The sequence below is a fragment of the Eucalyptus grandis genome, chromosome 5 (assembly GCF_016545825.1).
Source record: "Eucalyptus grandis isolate ANBG69807.140 chromosome 5, ASM1654582v1, whole genome shotgun sequence".
In the NCBI taxonomy this organism is placed as follows: domain Eukaryota; kingdom Viridiplantae; phylum Streptophyta; class Magnoliopsida; order Myrtales; family Myrtaceae; genus Eucalyptus; species Eucalyptus grandis.
In genome coordinates, this window is record NC_052616.1 from 41,454,046 (window position 1) to 41,476,011 (window position 21,966).

General features: G+C 37.3%; 2 protein-coding genes and 1 pseudogene across 2 annotated transcripts; all 3 read right to left on the bottom strand.

The window, feature by feature from the left end:
- Nucleotides 1-3,978: 3,978 nt before the first annotated feature.
- On the bottom strand, nt 3,979-9,283 carry LOC120293904 (annotated as a pseudogene).
- An 8,597-nt stretch (nt 9,284-17,880) lies between these two features.
- On the bottom strand, nt 17,881-19,273 carry LOC120293404 (glutamate receptor 2.2-like). The gene is made up of 2 exons (XM_039312593.1): nt 18,381-19,273; nt 17,881-18,281 (listed from the first exon to the last, which is right to left on the bottom strand). The coding sequence occupies exons 1-2, from the start codon at nt 19,245-19,247 to the stop codon at nt 17,949-17,951; spliced, it is 1,200 nt and encodes a 399-aa protein (XP_039168527.1). The 5' UTR covers nt 19,248-19,273; the 3' UTR covers nt 17,881-17,948.
- Nucleotides 19,274-19,488: 215 nt separating this feature from the next.
- On the bottom strand, nt 19,489-21,966 carry LOC120293905 (glutamate receptor 2.3-like). The gene is made up of 2 exons (XM_039313705.1): nt 21,756-21,966; nt 19,489-19,718 (listed from the first exon to the last, which is right to left on the bottom strand). Exons 1-2 carry the CDS (start codon nt 21,961-21,963, stop codon nt 19,489-19,491), a joined length of 438 nt encoding a protein of 145 aa, XP_039169639.1. The 5' UTR covers nt 21,964-21,966.

Sequence of the window (21,966 nt, forward strand, 5' to 3'; positions counted from 1 at the left end):
CTTAGGAGCACTTTACATGTCATTGGGTCAATTGATCATGTCTCTTTATATAAAAGAGGAAAACATAGGATTTTGACAGGTTCTTTAGCCATTGAAACCTATTCTAATAAACTTTCTCATTATACATATATTTTCAAGAAGTCATCTTTTGTTACTAAATTAACACACTTTGTGCAAGTTGTTGAAATAACAATAAATACTTTCATTGCTAAGACATTAAAGAATAAGAGAAGCTAATACATGCATGTAATGTCCTCTAGAAAATGCTTTGAGAAGCATCTATCTTACGTTACATTGTCTATGATTAGATGATAAGCAGTAGCAACAGTAATGCTTACATGAGAAGAGAATGAGGGGGAAATTATTATCATCTAGAAGTACAAAGTTCAACGGGTAAAAAAAATTTAAAGTTTAATATCTAAATTTGTTGAGGCATGTACCTCTCTAAACTTAGATTTGTAAGATCGATATTTGTCAGTCATCGGGGCACCCTTCGTCTACATGATTAGAAAGTCCTTGTTCTGTAGACTACGTGCCATGCTCATTGTTTATATCATCATTGTTTTGGCTGAAATCTCTTGATGGACTTAGAAGGAAGTTAGTGTTTTCCAAAGTTTCAACAGCTGCAGTCTCACTGTTGCCATCATCCGTATTTCTATCTTCAAATCTGGCTTTCTCATGAAGTATGGGAGTTGAGGTCTCTTTCGAAAAATCTTCTTCCCAATGTAACAAATTTCTCCCGTAATGAACCTGAAGGACTTGCAACGACATGCCAGTTTCTTTTGACGAACATGACCATGAAGATGAGGAGAGCTAAAACTGCAGCAGCTCCAAGAATCAAGAATAGGCCCCAAAAACTATCAAGACCCAAGCTGTTGGAAGAATCCAGGCAGTTGGATTTTGGTGGAAACCATGTATTTTCGATTTCCATCATTTTAAGCACTTCAATATCATTAAGGATTACTCGGGAAATATCAGGTACAAGCGGAGACCCTTTGGGGAAAACCTAAAAACGAAAGCAAAGACATGAGAGTTTTCAAACAAACAAATAAATAAATAATAATCCTAGTAATAGGAAATTTTTAGGGTTTTCTTTTCGGGGCAAAGAGATTGAGGACTTACAAAGCCAAATCCAGCACTTCTTAATGTCGGGATCACGGTATATCTTTCACAATATTGAGAAACCGCAAGTTTAATGTAGGGGATTTCATCGAATGCTGTTGCAATCCCGAGCTTTTTCACTTCCCTTGGAAAGAAGCACACTGCATTCTTCAATGGACTTATAAGATATAAGTCTGGAATCATCGAACTTCATTTGCTTTAGCATTCCATAAACGACAGAGTTTTCCCCGTAACCCACATTTTCTCTACTCTTGGTTGAAGATTTTGCACCACCAAAAGAGAGCTCAAGCTTGCCGTATAACGTTGCGTTAGTATAAGTACCACGAAAACCCACACGATCACAGCAAATCTAACTAGGTTGCTTAATACTCTCTCCCCTACAATCCAAATTAAGGGAAAGCACCTAAATTATCCAAGAACAATATGTAGATTACAATGTTCAATTCTCTTCAATGCAACGAGTTTTACCTACATCAAATCCTAATCCCATACTAAAAAAGAAATGAAATAGATGGTTGAGAGACAAAATTATTCCAATGACTATCACCATTAGATCCTTTTTTTTTTATTGGGAATCATGCTTGCAAATTAATCAATCAATCAGAATTCACTGATTCGCCTCGAAAGGATTCCTCTGCAATTATCAGCACGTGCAGCAGTTAGGGAAGGCTACGTTATCATTCCTTGGCCGGTCACGTGCTGTAGGAAGCGGCACACTTGACGAGAGACCCCATGACACATGGTGAACCATTTGACATGTTGGGCACGCCAAAGACAATCCACCGCAAGACTTCCAAGAAAATAGGGTCGTTCCAGTGTCACTCACGGGAATATCATAACTTTTAAGTGAGAAACTTGAGGGTAAGAATTTTCTTCTTTCCCCTTTATTTTTGTTATTTTCATTAATTTTTCATATATTTACATTTTGATGTCTTAAGTATTGAAAAGTTTTAAAATTGACTCCGTGCGTGTCAGAACCGCTTGTCAAAATTTTGAACTTGCGTGTCGGAACGTGTCGGGAAAAGTTTACCACGTGTCTGATTTTCCGAAACTCGTTGACCGTGTGTTGGAACGTGTCGGAGCGTGTCATACACGTGTCAAAATGTCGTACATGACACGAAAGCTTCCGGAGTGTGTCGGTGCTTCTTAAATTACTGTCCCAACAAAGACCTCTTAGATTGGTAAAATCATACCACTTGTGAGAATACTCAGACCCTTGTCGACATGATGACAATGAGATGATGTGATCCTTGTAAATTCTGCATTAATGATTAGGATAAAATAGCATTTTCTATGAGAATGAGTAGAAAGCCTTTTCGAATTGATAATCCCTCATTTGAGATAAAAATTGTCAACTAGATTTGTATTGCATGAAAGTGTTTTAGTGATATCATTTTTTTTTTCTAAAATCATAAGGAATAAACTTTCCTAGATTTAGTAAAATGGGTTGGATATGGGTTAAGAATTTTTCACTACAATAAATGGGTTATAAACGGGTTAATGGGGTTGATTTAGGTCGGATCATTTATGATCAAACCCAAATCTGACCTGACTCACCCGTTTCAAACAAGTCTACTTTGTGGTGATTGTGCATCTTTGACTATTTTTCCTCTAGACAGAACATTGCTTTGCCCCCTTCTTCCTTTAGATCTTGCCGTGAATGGACCATATATGCACAATACTTCCTTTTGTCTTGTTCCGATTTTAAATTCTTGCTTCTCATGTTAACCCAAATATTTGGTCATTCATTTTGCTTTATTTCTTGTTTTAAAGCAAAAATATCCCATGTGTGATGCTTCTTTCTCAAGCATACGCTTCCATCAAAAATCTTTTTCTTTTCTTTTTTTTAATAATAGCAAATATGCACTGCTGCTACCAATCCACGGCCACTTAAAAGATAATGGGCTGAACTCGAAATGTTTTTTTATAGGTTTAGTCCAATTAACTCAATTAAGCTTAGAACTATTCACTAGAATCCTTTATCGCCAGTCCAATGCAAATGCATTAACTAAATTATATGATACATTATCCTAATATTATATGTTACCTAATTTAATTTAACATTTTTGTCCAAGGATTGGGGTCGCTTTCTAATATTTATATGCAATAAACAACAATATCCATCAATAGGGAGAATAAACCACATTCCAACAAAACTTGAACCTTCAGCAAGAGAGAGAACCAGCTTTAAGGAATAGAGGGCCATCTCATAGGCTGTGGGCCAAAGTCAAGCGTTTGATGGACTTGGGCTGCTGGGCGGAGGATGATCGAATTGGAACTGGTTTTTTGGATGGGCTGGAGAGTGATGGGCCGAATTGAGTTGGCTCTAATTAGACCAAATTCAGATGTTAATGGATTCCTTTAGTTAAATAGAATGGTTAAATAATAAAGTGAATACTTAGGAGCACTTTACATGTCATTGGGTCAATTGATCATGTCCCTTTATATAAAAGAGGAAAACATAGGATTTTGACAGGTTCTTCAGCCATTGAAGCCTATTCTACCGAACTTTCTCATTATACACATTAGATATTTTCAAGAAGTCATCTTTTGTTACTAAATTAACACACTTTGTGCAAGTTGTTGAAATAACAATAAATACTTTCATTGCTAAGGCATTAAAGAATAAGAGAAGCTAATACATGCATGTAATGTCCTCTGGAAAATGCTTTGAGAAGCATCTATCTTTCGTTACATTGTCTTTGATTAGATAGCAATAGTAGTTCTTACATGAGAAGAGAATGAGGGGGAAATTATTATCGTCTAGAAGTACAAAGTTCAACAAGTAAAAATTTAAAATATAATATCTAAAGTTGTTGAGGCATGTACCTCTTACATTTGTAAGATCGATGTTTGTCACTCGTCGGGGCACCCTTCGTCTACATGATTAGAAAGTCCTTGTTCTGCAGATGGCTCTCCTTGCTCATTGTTTATATCATCATTGTTTTGGCTGAAATCTCTTGACAGACTCAGAAGGAAGTTAGTGTTTTTCAAAGTTCCAACAGCTGCAATCTCATTGTTGCCATCACCCATATTTCTATCTCTAAACTTGGCTTTCTCAAAAATATGGGAGTTGAGGTCTCTTTCGTAAAATCTTCTTCCCAATGTAACAAATTTCTCCCGTAATGAACCTGAAGGACTTGCAACGACATGCCAGTTTCTTTTGACGAACATGACCATGAAGATGAGGAGAGCTAAAACTGCAGCAGCTCCAGCAATCAAGAATAGGCCCCAAAAACTATCAAGACCCAAGCTGTTGGAAGAATCCAGGCAATTGGATTTTGATGGAAACCATGCATTTTCGATTGCCATCATTTTAAGCACTTCAGTATCATTAAAGATTACTCGGGAAATATCAAGTACTAGCGGAGACCCTTTGGGGAAAACCTGTAAACGAAAGGCAAGACATGAGAGTTTTCAAATAAAAAAATAAATAATAATCCTAGTAATAGGAAATTTTTAGGGTTTTCTTTTCGGGGCTAAGAGATTGAGGACTTACAAAGCCAAATCCAGCACTTCTTAATGTCGGTATCATGGTATATCTTTTGCAATATTGAGGAACGGCAAGTTTAATGTAGGGGACTTCATTGAATGCTGCTGCAATCCCGCCCTTTCCACTTCCCTTGGAAAGAAGCACATCACATTCTTCAGCAGACCTATAAGATATAAGTCTAGAATCATCGAACTTCATTTGCTTTAGCATTCCATAAATGAAAGAGTTTTCCATGTAACCCACATTTTCTCCACTCGTAAGGAGCTCATCCACATCAACCACAGTTGGTTGAAGATTTTCCACCACCAAAAGAGAGCTTAAGCTTGCCGTATAACATTGTGTTAGTATAAGTACCACGAAAACCCACACGATCACAACAAATCTGGCTAGGTTGCTTAATACTCTCTCCCCTGCAATCCAAATTAAGGGAAAGCACCTAAATTATCCAAGAACGATGTGTAAATTACAATGTTCAATTGATTTTTTAAAGTGAAGGATGATTACTTTGTGCAAAGACCATGATTGAAAACGAGAACCAAAAGCTCCTGCCAAGTTGATGCCCGGCCGGACCCCGGAAATCTTCATTAATTTGGTGTTCAAGAATCCACACGACGAATGCTATAAACACAAAGAAGCATCCGGTTGTTAACCAAAGGTCCCAAGTGAGTGGCTTCAAGAAAACCCAGGCATTCTTGCCCTTGCTGTCCTTGTTTGGCACAAGCATTGCGACCCCCGGTTCGGTGTATGGTGTCGTGAAGTCCACGTATAGTGATCTGTTTGCAGTGCTTGTTATATCACCTGCGATTCCATCGTAATTCTATTCTAACAAAAAAACAAAAAAAAAGAGGGAATGTTTCTTTGTCAACGACATGCTAGCATAGTAAGTTTCAACAAGTATTCCAACAAAATCAAGCACTTGCTCACCTGGTAAAATACTTGATCGATCATGTCGTCGTAACTGCCCATGCTACTTCCATTGGAAAAGGCAAACGGAATAAGGTCGTAAGCCACAACATAAGGCAATTTTTCTATAATGGTTTGAAAGATGTCAATACAGTATCCAGTGACTTTGTATGTATTTGTGCTAAGATCATTAGTCACTTGCACGAATTGATTGAAACCATCCTTCACAGGGACTAAAATTTTCAGCCTCTTCCCATTTGTGGGAGTGTACCATCCCTTAGGAATAGAGGTGGAATCTCCTGGCCATATTATCGATCCGAGATTACTCTTCGAAGTGGAATATTTACTTTTGCTGGATGAATACAAATCTCTTAGCAGCCCATTTTCTTGCGTCCAAACCCAATCCCTCTTGCTGCATTTCCATTGATATTAACAATCTGGAATGTTGACCGCTCGAGCTGCCCATGAACGAGTCTAAAATTTCCAGTTAGGCCCGTGAATGTCGTATTGGCTAGTTCTTGGAGAAGTTTCGGACCACTTTTAGAGACCCTAATAATGTCGAGATCTGTTGTATCTATTGAAGCATCAAACATCTGGAAGGTAAAATCAGCCACACCCATTTCCTCGACAGCCATTGCCAGAGCCTGAGCAGCGTCATAAGCCCAGTATCCGAAAATGTTCAACGTAGGATTAAGGACGGATGGATTGTCTTGGTGGAATTTCATCTTCCATCGGGCCGTGAAGTTGTTCAGGTTTGGTGTGTTCGGGATGTAAGTGTTGATGCCCAATACTCCTTGCATCGAACTAGTGACAACAGATGAATCCACAGAACTCCATTGGTCAGTGATTCCATCAGTCAAGATCCACACATAACCTTCGCTCATCATTCCCACCTCTTTTGCTTTGACAAATAGCCGAGATCCGAGGGTCGGTAATATGTGCATTATGAAGACCCTAGTTTGCATCATCATTAACTTGTTGAGTTCCTGCAGGATTTCACTGTCCGTGGCCGAAGGAGGAATGAGGCTCCTATAAGACACTCGCGTGTCGACCTCTTCCAAAGCATCCGTAAGAGAAGGTATGATGCCTTCTCCGAACTCATTGTCCACGTGTATGAGGACCACTTCTCTCCAGCCAAAAGCTTGCACGACTGCGCTTATGGCATTCACTTGGGATGAGTCATTTTGCGCAGCTCGAATGAAGTAAGGACTCGAATGGAACTGAGGGAAGGACCAGTAGCAGAAAAAGAGATGATCGGCAAATGAGATTTTTTTTTCCAAGGTGAATGATGAAGTTTGCTTGCAATGAACCTTGAGGTCCTATTATGGCTTGGACTTGCTTATTCTTTATTAGATCAAGTGCTGCAAGGGTGAAAAAGATGGAGAAACAATAACAATATGGCACATAGTGGAAATTCTTATTGGAAAAGGCATGGTATTGATCAGAAGCCATTTAAAACTTTATGCGGTATTATAGAAATAATACGTTTAAGAAAAAGGAAAATAGAAGTTTGAAGTTAGACTATAATTATTTACCAGATTGCAGGCATTCGTTGTTGGCTTTGATATTCTTTGGCATACGGATCAGAAACTAATCTTTCATGAAAGTAAATTTAGAACAAAATAAGAGTGGATAAATTGGCCCGGACAGATAAGTTGATTTCTTTATTTCATGGCATCAAAAAATTCCACTCTAGAATCCAAGCCCCATATTGCAATTGTATGAATTTTGTGAGGTCAGACCTATGTGAAGTTTTATTATATATCAAGCCTCTCGGCATCCGCTGCTTTCATGCATTAACAATTATTTGGTGGAACTGGAAACCTTAGTTGTTTTATTTCATCATTAATGACACACAACTTCCATGGAAATAAATCATTGGCTCAGCTTGGACAATCTTGTTAACCATGATGTTTGGATCAACTGGAAAAATAAATCAGTAAAATTATGTAGAGATATCCATGTACATATTGTTTCCAAAGAAAATAATTTGAAATTATCTCCATCAGCCTTCCCCCTTAAGTGACTATTTTACTACGTAGTATGTATCATTTGCAAGATCATTTCTAATAGGATTCACTATGCAAACATAATTTGGTAGAATATTACTACATTTATGGTGGGACGAGAGTCATAAGAGAGCTATATATTCTTCAAAGAATATAGTAGATGATAGTAGTCCTACTATGCCATCCAAGACCATAAACAAAAATCCTCCATTCACGCGTTGTTATCAAGATCAAATTTTGTATCCATAAATCTATGTACATTTGTATATTGGTGAAATACAAGATAATAGAGATGGTGGACTTCTCAATTCTAAGATCAATGAGATAAGTGCATTAAAAATCCTAGATTTTTCACGAAATTGTAATTAAGTCCTAAAACTTGTTACGAAAGTATAAATAAGTCTTAAAACTTCAAAAAGTGTAATTAAGTCTTAAAATTTGTTACAAAAGTGTAACCGAATCAAAACAACAAAAGGATTCAATTGAATTAATTTGATAAGTTTTAGGATTTGATAGTACTTTTTAAGAGTTTTAGAACTTAATTGCACTTTTTGAAGGTTTTATAACTCAATTGCAATTTCATGGTAAGTTTTAAGATTTTCAATGTATTTATCCCAAGATCAATTGTTGACCAACCGTAATACAATACTATTTCAATGGTGCTGGACTCCTAAACCACAAAGACCAAAACCACAAGAAGTATCTCTTTTAAGCTATTACAATTGGATAAACCACTCACTCAGGGGAAAACAACCCAACCACGCCCCCAACAACACAAAACTCCACCCCTCCGGAGGGAAGTTTTATCTGGCAATAAATTAAAAGGTTCCACGGTCAAATGTTACTCTCAGTGACCAGTCTTGTTATGAAGTCGGCGTGGCGTTGATTGACCAAAACCCACGAATCCCCTCCACTCTCAAGCTAAGCGTCAAAATGCCGGTCTCGTACGACCGAAAGACTTGGGGGGATTATATAGTTACCCTCCTCATTCCCAGTGTGAAAGAGATCAAATTGAATGTCAAGTACCGACTTTTTGTTGTCTTTGATTTTATTGAAGATGATAACTACTTCTTTTTCACAATGATTAAAGCCCCCTTGGAGATAATGCACTAAACAGCTGTTTAGTGCAAAATTAAAGTTGGTCGTTTCTTCTGGGAGATCTGGAAATTGGGGCTTTGAGAATCTCTGCTGTGAGAATGCATATAGCCTTGAATGGAACACAAATTATTTTGTCGTGTCCTTGAAAATTTAACTGGGAATTCTTCTCAAATTTCAAATGAAAATTTCATAAGATTGGCAAACATTTCATTATGAACAATAATTAGATTCATCTTAAATCGCACAAACAGCTGCATAAAGTACTTAGTCCTCTATGACCAGTCAAAACGCCACAGAGAAAGAGAGAGAGAGAGAGAGAACCTGCGGCAGCAGCAGCAACCTCATCTCCTTTGGAATCTCTTACATTGAGGACGAGCCTAGTCTTGTAGGAAGGGTTTGAAGTATAGAAGTCAGAGAGAGAAAGGTTAATGCAGCTCAATCCCATCTGACCCACCCACGTCTCCAGATCAAGAACCACCCCAACGTTCACCGGGATCGTTTGGGCATTATTGTTACCGCTCTGCGCCATGGTGATCTGAGGGCCCTCGCTGAAAGTCGTAACGATTGTGAAAAAGGCGAGAGCCAGAAGGAGGAGCTTTTCAGCCTCGGACGAGACTCTTGGAGGAACCATTGAAAAGGGTTTCGGGAGAAGGCAAGTGTGAGGTCTTTTGCCTGAGAGAGAAACTTGGAGGATATTTCTCTTGGAGGATATGACGACGACGACGACGACGACGGACGATGAAGAGAGAAGCACATAAATTCAATTTTTCTCTTCATCTCAGTCTAATCTTGGATGGGATTTTACTTTTTTACCCCGACAAAATGCCAGAATAGATGCTTCTTTACGCGGTTTTGAAAGAATGCAAGGAATTTTTTCCTCATGTGGATTTGACAAAAAAGATTGCAATTGTCCTTTTGCAGCCTCCCCGTGACCTAAGTAGCATCGATATCAATATATAATATACGACACTAAGACAACACAACACGCTAACACGTTATTTCCCAAAAAAAATAGAGAGTTCGGAAATGTTGGGACATATTTTATAATTATTATTTTTATCAAATTAATTTGATTCAAATTCACAAATAAATAATAATAATAATAATAATAATAATAATAATAATAATAATAATAATAATAATAATAATAATAATAATAATAATAATAAGCAGAATGAATTTACACTTAAAACATTAATCCATAATTTGTTGATATCATTTATTGTTTTAATTTGACAAATCCAACTTCATTTCAATAATCCAAAAAAAAAAAAAAGAAAAAAAAAAGGCAAGCAATCCACGTTGTGGACTTGTATGTTAGAGCGTGTCGGAAAAGAAGGAAAAAACAAACTTGGGGGTGAATTATGTGTCAAGGGAAGTGAGAGTCATAAGAGAAAAGAAAACTAAATTTTTCTTCTTTTTTTCATTTTGTTATTTTTACTATTTCTTTTTTTTATATATATTTACATTTTGATCCCTCGTTTATTGAAATTTTTAAAATTGATCTATATGTGTCGGAATTCTAAAGTTGAGTGTTGAAGAGTGTTGGGAGAATTAATCAAGTGTTGGATTTTCCGATATCTGTTGATCTAGTATTGGAGAGTGTCGGAGAGAATTAGACACGTATCGAAATGTCCAATAAGACACAAAAGCTTCTAGAAAGTGTCGGTGCTTCCTAATCAATGATATCATGCACTGATTTCCCTCCTAAGAAAATGAAACTCCGTGGGGTTTTCTCTTTTGTGTGGTCTAAGAAATATATTTATGTAAAATTAGTTGCGTACTTAGCTAAGAAATTGGTCGATTGGTTTTTTCTAATACCATAAAAGCCAGGAATCATACTAGTGTATTTTATAGTAGACACAATTCACTAAGCTTTTAAAATTCTTTTTTTTGGGTCTTGTTATCAAGTTATCATAAAAGATAAAAAAATATTTTCATTCCCAATCCAATGATGCAAGTAACATGAGAGAAATTGTGTGATATCCCGAAATTTGATCCCTATTTCGAAATATATAAAATGATTATTTCGTTGATATGCTTATACTTACTTTATTCTGACATGATCACTCATGAGTTAACTAATTTATTTGATGAGGCAGTAAATGGGTAAAATGCGAAAGATCAAAGAATTCGATCAGAAATCGATCGCTCGATCATAAGGATCGATAAAGGTCAATAATGTACTGTTATAAGTTAATTAGCAAACGGATATAAATCGATTCGACGGAGGTACGTAATCAGTTCGTAAGTGATTTTGCACAATTACAATATTTGCGTCCAACGATGATAAACCAATTTTCTATTAATCTTATATTCATGGTATATAATTGAACCCTCGTGATTACATGACAACCAAAGATTGTCCGTGATTCGAAGAAGTACAAACGTGGATAAAAAATTATTGACCACGGGTCAACCACGCAAGAACCCCTAAAAGCCACTAGATATATTAGGTTGTACTAAAGTCGCGTTCGATCGATTTTAATCCCAAAATTTAATTCGATTTCAGGTATCGAACTTTTGAGGATTTCGAGATTAAATTATTAGACGTCATCTCATCATACGTTAAATTATCGATGAGCCCAAAATTTTCGGAAAAGGAATTATCAGATGAAAAATTAGAGATCAGAAAAAAAAAAATCAGATTTCCGGAAATATCCTGAGGAATCTTTTTTTATTTTCGTTCTTTCTTTTTCTTCTCTTCTCTCTCTCTCTTTCTTCCCCCTTCCACTCGCGCCTCCTCCCTCTGCAGACCGCCCATCCTCCCTTCTCTCCTTCTTCTCCACCTCCACTTCATCCCCCCTCCTTCCCTCACGCCTTTCTCCCCCATCTCTGCCCATTCTTCCCCCTCCTTCTTTATTTTTTCTTTTTACTCAAACTCCCTCATTTTCTTTTCACCACCATCAACCCCATCCCCACCACCATCACCCACGCCACCCCATCACCCCATCACCACCGCCCACACCACCGTACACCACCATACACCACCACACATCACCACCATCTCCCACCACCACTCACCGCCGCCATCTCCACCGTCGTCCGCTCGAGTCACCACTGCGGCCATCACCAATCCGAACCACCTTTTTTTATAGAGAGATGGATAGAAATCCGGGAGAGTTTGAATGGCCCTCCGTCGTCGTAGTTAGTTCATTCCAATCCAAAGGATCTATAAAATTCCAAAAGATGGTCGATGGGTTCGATAAGGCGTCTTGGTAAATGACGTGACTTTGTTCATAAGAGAAGACATCATAGTTCTAATCGGCTGCTGAATGATTGATTGGCTGGACGGTAGGTTCCGTCGATGGAGAAAGCTTACCAAGAATTAATAATTGAGCAGCTTAGTTGATAATTATGGGAGAGGATTCAACTTCGTTTGAAGAAAGTTACTCAGTAATTCTTTGAAGTGATTGCATTGTGCACTTTCCAATGCGAGAACAAATTTCTTTTTCAAGTGGGTCTTCTTTAGTTTCACAATGGCCGAAGAAGTAAGATCAAAAGCGACAAAATTAATCTGATGTAACTTGAAAAAAATAGTTACCGTTTTCCCATTTTGACAAGATTTTCAAGGTTCAAATTCAATTGGAAATCGGACCTCGAATCCACAGAAAAGGGTCCCAAAAAAAAAAAAAGTTGAAAGAACAGTCTATCACTATGCCATCCACATTGTAAGGTGATTTACAAATTAATTATTAGAAGACACATTAGAGCAACTATTTTGCCGGAATTTCTCCGGCAATGAAATAGGCTTTACCAAAGGTATTTTTTTTTTAATTTTATTAGAGGAAAACAGGTTCTACATTCTTACCCTTTACCAAAAAAAAAAAAGGTTCTATGTTAACTTTGGATAGAGAATATTTAGGCAAATAAGAAAAACAATAACTAGGCTAGGAATGTACAAATATTGCAAGCAAACTGAATATAAAGAAACTTTGCCAAAATTTAATCAACAAAAAAGCTTGAGTATGTTGAGAGAAAGGTATACGTTAGAATTTAATTGATGACACGAATTTAGAAACTGCAGCTAAGAAACATTCTAAAATTTAATTGACGATCCAAATATGGAAAATAAAAACACAGTACAGGAAAGTAAAGATACCAAATGACAACAAATTTGTTTGATTTGTGCGAGGAGCCTTTAGTAGATGGACGATGGTATTTATAGTAGTCGTGCCATAACCGCTTCTGAGCGGTTGCCTCCATGTTCCCTTTACTTCCTAAAGTTTTGTGTCCATGTTCTCACAACACCATAATATAGTGTTTACATAGTTATTCTTTACAAAATGTATATTAGTTGTTTCACGATCCCAGTTGCTTTACTTTTCAATAACTTTGAATTGGTGACCATATCTTTATGCTCCTTGTGTGTTCAACATTCTAACACTCTGGTCACTCATCAATCCTTTTTTTATCAACACTCTTGTTGAGTTGTAAATCAACAAGCCACCAGTGACAATTGTTCATGTGTACCAACACATCGATACCTATTCTAGTTGCAAACAATGGGTCACGTTTTCCTTTATTTTTCATGTTTTGATTACATGTCTATCCATATTGATGGTCATGTCACTTTTTGGTGTAAATTAAAGAAAGAAAGAAAACACACACACAAACATGAGAGAGCTATATCTCACGAGTAAGAGGTTTATTTATTTAGTTTTAATCAAGTGAAAAATGAAATTTAATCTTACACTCTTGCTTTTAACTATTGTGATTTGCAAAAACCGATATTTTAAATCCAACTAGAGCTTAAGCTTATATTCTATAGTATATATGGGCCTCAAATCTAAGTTCTTGGATCTTTCTTGCTTGGGCCTCCGGCATAGAACTTCATCATCATGAATTAATGGTGGATGCATAACATGTTGGTGAAGAAATGGAACCGCTAGATGAAAAGGGAAAGTGAGACGGCAAATGAGATTGAAAGTTCATATAATTTAAATGAGCATTTCAATTCTTATATTAGGTTGCGATAGAAGAATGCATTGGAAGAGGGTGTGTTTGACTGTACAAGAAGAACATGAAAAGAGGATTCGAGTGAACTAGAGCTCTTTTGAAATGTTGGTTCTTTGATCCTTCTCAAAATGCCTATCGAATAAGGGAAAAAGGGAATGATGGTTGGAATAACGGCTCCCTTATGGCTTTGCTACTTGGATTACATCAAATTCGGTCTGAAAATATAAATGAGATTGAGTCGTGTAACTTAGACATAAATCTCTTCAGTGTAACAAATTTTACCTACATCAAATCCTAACCCCATACTAAAAAAGAAATGAAATGGATGGTTGAGAGACAAAATTATTCCAATGGCTATCACCATTAGATCCTTTTTTTATTGGGAATCATGCTTGCAAATTAATCAATCAATCATAGTTCACTGATTCGCCTCGAAAGGATTCCTCCGCAATTATCAGCACGTGCAGCAGTTGGGGAAGGCTGCGTTATCATTCCTTGGCCGGTCACGTGCAGCAGGAAGCGGCGCACTTGACGAGAGACCCCATGACACATGGTGAACCATTTGACATGTTGGGCATGCCAAAGACAATCCACGGCAAGACTTCCAAGAAAATAGGGTCCTTTTTTTGGGTTAATTGCGATGATCCGCTAATCTTTCTCCGATCTACTCAAAGTTCCACTAATGTTGCTTTCACCTGCATCAACCTTTAGGAGATTATAACTGATTCGAAAGTTCAACTCAAAAGGGTAAATCGCATATACTGAACTAGGAGTAACGTGTAGAATTCGATTAACAAGGTGGATGTGCGCGAAAAAGGGGAAAGATCACATGTACATAGAGCACTTATAAACTAATTGCCAGGCAATGTGTGTAAAAGTTTGACGTGCCATGAGATGAATTTTCATAAAACGAGGTTATGAAATATTGAAAAAAAATGGATATATTATGACAGTTTTTAGAGGCTATTCATTATGTTTGTCCTAAGGTGAGCATATCGGACCCATCAAATTGGGAAATGTCTGGACTGGACTAGTCAGTTTGGTTCGCTTTTTTGGGGACATCATTTCAATTCCCAAGTCAGGGAGGAATTCGACCGACTCTTTTTTTTTTTTAAATATATTTTTTTAACATTTTAAAAATAGCAAGAAACCTTAAAATAGTAACAATTCTTTTTTTTTTTTTTTTTTTTTTTTTTGCTAATTGATTGGTTCCATTAGACCGAATCGAATCGGTCGGTCCGACCCCTAATCACTGGAATCAATCCTCCTGGTCTAGTTCATAATTCTTAGGTTGGGAACTAGATCAGATTGGGAATTGATCATTCCTACTTTGTTCTTCCATGGACCTTGGTCGAAAGAAAGCATAGTCTCACCATTAGGCAAGGGACCGTAGAGCTAAGATGGTGGGCATTAAATGAAATTAAATAGTCGCCAATGGAGTTCGGCAGGGTTTTTTGGTGAGGTTGTGACCTGCCTAACAAAAGGCCAAGGCTACCGACCAAAAAAAAGGGCCAAGCCTTGCTAATTTATCAATGGTTGAGAGACAGTCATGACGACATCGACGAGCACCGACCAAGAAATATCTCGTTCTCTTCATTATGTGTACCTTAAAACCGAAAATTTCGATATCATTAAATAGGGGAGTGCTAAAAATGACATGACCGTTTACTGAAAAAGATCTTCAAATGATCTTTAAATTTCATTGGTATAGCTTCTTGTGAGCACGAAATAAGAAAAATTGTTATACTTGAGTTCAATGGATGATTATATGATATTTTAACATTAGATGTATGTAAAATAGACCATCCAAATTAGAAACTGCTTGAATTGAACCGAACTGGTCGGTTTGGTTCGTTCCCAGTATCAAAGGGGAATCAGACCGGATCAACTATATACACTTTTTTTTTAATTTCTTAAAAAAAAATTAGTGGGTTTAGTTTATTGTTTATGAGGAAATAGAAGCCCGTAATTGAATAAAAATATATCTGGATAAAAACATAGAATTTGTCTTGAGCTATAAATTTGTTCATGATCATGCTTTGGATAGTAAGATATCTTGATGGAATATGTAAAAAAATAATAACTAGTTTTATTGATCGAATTGGATTGGGAACAAGTTATCCCTATTCGAAATCACCTAAAATTTTGTAAGATATCTTGATGGAATATGTAAAAAAATAATAACTAGTTTTATTGATCGAATTGGATTGGGAACAAGTTATCCTATTCGAAATCACCTAAAATTCTAAAGAAAAGATTGGTGCCGTCCCCTGGGTCCTTCAAAGCCGTGAATTTTGTTTTTATAGGTTTAGTCCAATTAACTCAATTAAGCTTAGAACTATTCACTAGAATCCTTTTCCACTAGTCCAATGCAAATGTATTAACTAAATTATATGATGAATGCTCCTAAAATTATGTGTTATGTAATTTGATTTAATATTTTTGTTCAGGGATTGGGGTCGCTCTGTAATATTTATATGCAATAAACAACTATATCTATCAATAGGGAGTATAAACCACGTTCCAACAAAACTTGAATCTTCAGCAAGAGAGAGAACCAGCTTTAAGGAATAGAGGGCCATCTCATAGGCCGTGGGCCAAGGTCAAGCGTTTGATGGACTTGGGCTGCTGGGCAGAGGATGATCGAATTGGAACTGGTTTTTTGGATGGGTTGGAGAGCGATGGGCCGAATTGAGTTGGCTCTAATTAGACCAAATTCAGATGTTAATGGATTCCTTTAGTTAAATAGAATGGTTAAATAATAAAGTGAATACTTAGGAGCACTTTACATGTCATTGGGTCAATTGATCATGTCCCTTTATATAAAAGAGGTAAACATAGGATTTTGACAGGTTCTTCAGCCATTGAAACCTATTCTACCGAACTTTCTCATTATACATGTTAGATGTTTTTAGGAAGTCATCTTTTGTTACTAAATTAACACACTTCGGGCAAGTTGTTGAAATAACAATAAATACTTTCATTGCTGAGACATTAAAGAATAAGAGAAGCTAATACATGCATGTAATGTCCTCACGGAAAACGCTTTGAGAAGCATCTATCTTTCGTTACATTGTGATTAGACGATAAACAGTAGAAATAGTAGTGCTTACATGAGAAGAGAATGAGGGGGAAATTATTATCATCTAGAAGTACAAAGTTGAACAAGTAAAAAAATTTAAAGTTTAATATCTAAAGTTGTTGAGGCATGTACCTCTCTAAACTTAGATATATAAGATCGATGTTTGTCGGTCGTTGGAGCACCCTTCATCTACATGATTAGAAAGTCCTTGTTCTGTAGACGGCATGCCTTGCTCATTGTTTATATCATCATTGTTTTGGTTGATATCTCTTGAAAAACTCAGAGGGAAGTTAGTGTTTTCCAAAGTTTCAACGGCTGCAATCTCATTGTCGCCATCATCCATATTTCTATCTCTAAATCTGGCTTTCTCAAAAGTATGGGAGTTGAGGTCTCTTTCGTAAAATCTTCTTCCCAATGTAACAAATTTCTCCCGTAGTGAACCTGAAGGACTTGCAACGACATGCCAGTTTCTTTTAACAAACATTACCATGAAGATGAGGAGAGCTAAAACGCAGCAGCTCCAGCAATCAAGAATAGGCCCCAAAAACTGTCAAGATCCAAGCTGTTGGAAGAATCCGGATAGTTGGATTTCGGTGGCAACCATTTATTTTCGATTTCCATCATTTTAAGCACTTCAGTATCATTAAGGATTACTCGGGAAATATCAGGTACTAGCGGAGACCCTTTGGGAAAACCTGTAAACGAAAGGCAAGACATGAGAGTTTTCAAACAAAAAATAAATAATAAACCTAGTAATAGGAAATTTTGAGGTTTTCTTTTCGGAGCTAAGAGATTGAGGACTTACAAAGCCAAATCCAGCACTTCTTAATGTTGGGATCATGGTATATCTTTTGCAATATTGAGAAATGGCAAATTTAATGTAGGGACTTCATTGAATGCTGCTGCAATCCCACCCTTGTCACTTCCCTTGGAAAGAAGCACTTCGCATTCTTCAGCGGACTTATAAGATATAAGTCTGGAATCATCGAACTTCATTTGCTTTAACATTCCATAAACGAAAGAGTTTTCCAAGTAACCCACATTTTCTCCACTCTTAAGGAGCTCATCCACATCAACCACAGTTGGTTGAAGATTTTGCACCACCAAAAGAGAGCTCAAGCTTGCTGTATAACATTGCGTTAGTATAAGTACCACGAAAACCCACACGATCACAACAAATCTGGCTAGGTTGCTTAATACTCTCTCCCCTGCAATCCAAATTAAGGGAAAGCACCTAAATTATCCAAGAATGATATGTAGATTACAATGTTCAATTGATTTTTTAAAGTGAAGGGTGATTACTTTGTGCAAAGACCATGATTGAAAACGAGAACCAAAAGCTCGTGCCAACTTGATGCCCAGCCGGACCCTGGAAATCTTCATTAATTTGGTGCTCAAGAATCCACACGACGAATGCTATAAACACAAAGAAGCATCCGATTGTTAACCAAAGGTCCCAAGTGAGTGGCTTCAAGAAAACCCAAGCATTCTTGCCCTTGCTGTCCTTGTATGGCACAACCATTGCGACCCCCGGTTCGGTGTATGGTGCCGTGAAGTCCACGTATAGTGATCTGTTTGCAGTGATTGATATATCACCCACGATTCCATCGTAATTCTATTCCAACAAAAAAAAAATGGGAATGTTTCTTTGTCAACAACATGCTAGCATAGTAAGTTTCGACAAGTATTCCAACAAAATGAAGCACTTGCTCACCTGGTAAATTACTTGATCGATCATGTCGTTGTAACTGCCCATGCTACTTCCATTGGAAAAGGCAAACGGAATAAGGTCATAAGCCACAACATAAGGCAATTTTTCTATAATGGTTTGAAAGATGTCAATACAGTATCTAGTGACTTTGGATGTATTTGTGCTAAGATCATTAGTCACTTGCACAAATTGATTGAAACCATCCCTCACAGGGACTAAAATTTTCAGCCTCTTCCCATTTGTGGGAGTGTCCCATCCCTTAGGAATAGAGGTGGAATCTCCTGGCCATATTATCGATCCGAGATTACTCTTCGAAGTGGAATATTTACTTTTGCTGAATGAATACAAATCTCTTCGCAGCCCATTTTCTTGCGTCCAAAACCCAATCTCTCTTGCTGCATGTCCATTGATATTAACAATCTGGAATGTTGACCACTCTAGCTGCCCATGAACGAGTCTAAAATTTCCAGTGAGGCCCGTGAATGTCGTACTGGCTAGTTCTTGGAGAAGTTTCGGACCACTTTTAGAGACCCCAATAATGTCGAGATCTGTTGTATCTATTGAAGCATCAAACATCTGGAAGGTAAAATTAGCCACACCCATTTCCTCGACAGCCATTGCCAGAGCCTGAGCAGCGTCATAAGCCCAGTATCCAAAAATGTTCAACGTAGGATTAAGGACGGATGGATTGTCTTGTTGGAATTTCATCTTCCATCGGGCCGTGAAGTTGTTCAGGTTTGGTGTGTTCGGGATGTAAGCGTTGATGCCCAATACTCCTTGCATCGAACTAGTGACGACAGATGAATCCAGAGAACTCAATTGGTCAGTGATTCCATTAGTCAAGATCCACACATAACCTTCGCTCATCATTCCCACCTCTTTTGCTTTGACAAATAGCCGAGATCCGAGGTCGGTAACATGTGCATTATGAAGACCCTCGCTTGCATCATCATTAACTTGTAGAGTTCCTGCAGGATTTGACTGTCCGTGGCCGAAGGAGGAATGAGGCTCCTATAAGACACTCGCGTGTCGACCTCTTCCAAAGCATCCGTAAGAGAAGGTATGATGCCTTCTCCGAACTCATTGTCCACGTATATGAGGGCCACTTCTCTCAGCCAAAAGCTTGCACGACTGCGCTTATGGCATTCACTTGGGATGAGTCATTTTGCGCAGCTCGAATGAAGTAAGGACTCCGAATGGAACTGAGGGAAGGACCAGTAGCAGAAAAAGAGATGATCGGCAAATGAGATTTTTTTCCAAGGTGAATGATGAAGTTTGCTTGCAATGAACCTTGAGGTCCTATTATGGCTTGGACTTGCTTATTCTTTATTAGATCAAGTGCTGCAAGGGTGAAAAAAAGATGGAGAAACAATAACAATATGGCACACAGTGGAAATTCTTATTGGAAAAGGCATGGTATTGATCAGAAGCCAATTAAAACTTTACGCGGTATTATAGAAATAATACGTTTAAGAAAAAGGAAAGTAGAAGTTTGAAGTTGGATTATAATTATTTACCAGATTGCAGGCATTCGTTGTTGGCTTTGATATTCTTTGGCATATGATATTGCATACCGATCAGATACTATTCTTTGATGAAAGTAAATTTAGAACAAAATAAGAGTGGTTAAATTGGCCTGGACAGATAAGTTGATTTCTTTATTTCATGGCATCAAAAAATTCCACTTTAGAATCCAAGCCCCATATTGCAATTGTATGAATTTTGTGAGGTCAGACCTATGTGAAGTTTTATTATATATCAAGCCTCTCGGCATCCATTGCTTTCATGCATTAATAGTTATTTGGTGGAACTAGAAACCTTAGTTGTTTTATTTCATCAGTAATGACACACAACTTCCGTGGAAATAAATCATTGGCTCAGCTTGAACAATCTTGTTAACCATGATGTTTGGGTCAACTGTAAAAATAAATTAGTAAAATTATGTAGAGATATGGAGAATGTACATATTTTTCCAAAGAAAATAATTTGAAATTATCTCCATCAGCCTTCCCCCTGAAGTGACTATTCTACTACGTAGTATGTATCGTTTGCAAGATCATTTCTAATGGGATTCACTATGCAGACATAATTTGGTAGAATATTACTACATTTATAGTGGGATGAGAGTCATAAGAGAGCTATATATTCTTCAAAGAATAGAATAGATGATAGTAGTCCTACTATACCATCCAAGACCATAAACAAAAATCCTCAATTCACACGTTGTTATCAAGATCAAATTTTGTATCCATAAATCTATGTACATTTGTATATTGGTGAAATACGAGATAATAGAGATGGTGGACTTCTCAATTCTAAGATCAATGAGATAAGTGCATTAAAAATCCTAAATTTTTTCACAAAAGTACAATTAAGTCCTAAAACTTGTTACGAAAGTATAAGTAAGTATTAAAACTTCAAAAAGTGTAATTAAATCTTAAAATTTGTTACAAAAGTGTAATCGAATCCAAACAACAAAAGGATTCAATTGGATTACTTTGATAAGTTTTAGGATTTGATAGTACTTTTAAAGGTTTAGGACTTAATTGCACTTTTTGAAGGTTTTATAACTCAATTGCAATTTCATGATAAGTTTTAAGATTTTCAATGCATTTATCCCAAGATCAATTGTTGACCGACCGTAATACAATACTATTTCAATGGTGCTGCACTCCTAAACCACAAAGACCAAAGCCACAAGAAGTATCTCTTTTAAGCTATTACAATTGGATAAACCACTCACTCAGGGGAAAACAACCCCAACCACGCCCCCAACAACACAAAACTCCACCCCTCCGGAGGGAAGTTTTATCTGGCAATAAATTAAAAGGTTCCACGGTCAAATGTTACTCTCAGCGACCAGTCTTGTTATGAAGTCCGCGTGGCGTTGATTGACCAAAACCCACGAATCCCCTCCACTCTCAAGCTAAGCGTCAAAATGCCGGTCTCGTACAACCGAAAGACTTGGGGGGATTATATTGTTACCCTCCTCATTCCCAGTGTGAAAGAGATCAAATTGAATGTCAAGTACCGACTTTTTGTTGTCTTTGATTTTATTAGAAGATGATAAAGACAGATGTTTAGTGCAAAATTAACGTTGGTCGTTTCTTCTGGGAGCTCTGGAAATTGGGGCTTTGAGAATCTCTGCTGTGAGAATGCATATAGCTTTGAATGGAACACACATTATTTTGTCGTGTCCTTGAAAATTTAACCGGGAATTCTTCTCGATTTTCAAATGAAAATTTCATAAGATTGGCAAACACCTCATTATGAACAACAATTAGATTCATCTTAAATCGCACAAACAGCTGCATAAAGTACTTCATCCTCTATGACCAGTGAATACGCCACCGAGAGAGAGAGAGAGAGAGAGAGAACCTGCGGCAGCAGCAGCAACCTCATCTCCTTTGGAATCTCTTACATTGAGGACGAGCCTAGTCTTGTAGGAAGGGTTTGAAGTATAGAAGTCAGAGAGAGAAATGTTAATGCAGCTCAATCCCATCTGACCCACCCACGTCTCCAGATCAAGAACCACCCCAACGTTCACCGGGATCGTTTGGGCATTATTGTTACCGCTCTGCGCCATGGT

Bases quoted from the DNA above. Each gene is read 5' to 3' on its own strand.
- LOC120293404 (XM_039312593.1), bottom strand. From the start codon at position 19,247: ATGATGAGCGAAGGTTATGTGTGGATCTTGACTAATGGAATCACTGAC. The intron at 18,282-18,380 runs GTGAGCAAGTGC...TTGTTGGAATAG, and splicing joins TCGATCAAGTAATTTACCAG to AATTACGATGGAATCGTGGG.
- LOC120293905 (XM_039313705.1), bottom strand. From the start codon at position 21,963: ATGGCGCAGAGCGGTAACAATAATGCCCAAACGATCCCGGTGAACGTT. The intron at 19,719-21,755 runs GTTCTCTCTCTC...TCACCCTTGCAG, and splicing joins GGTTGCTGCTGCTGCCGCAG to CACTTGATCTAATAAAGAAT.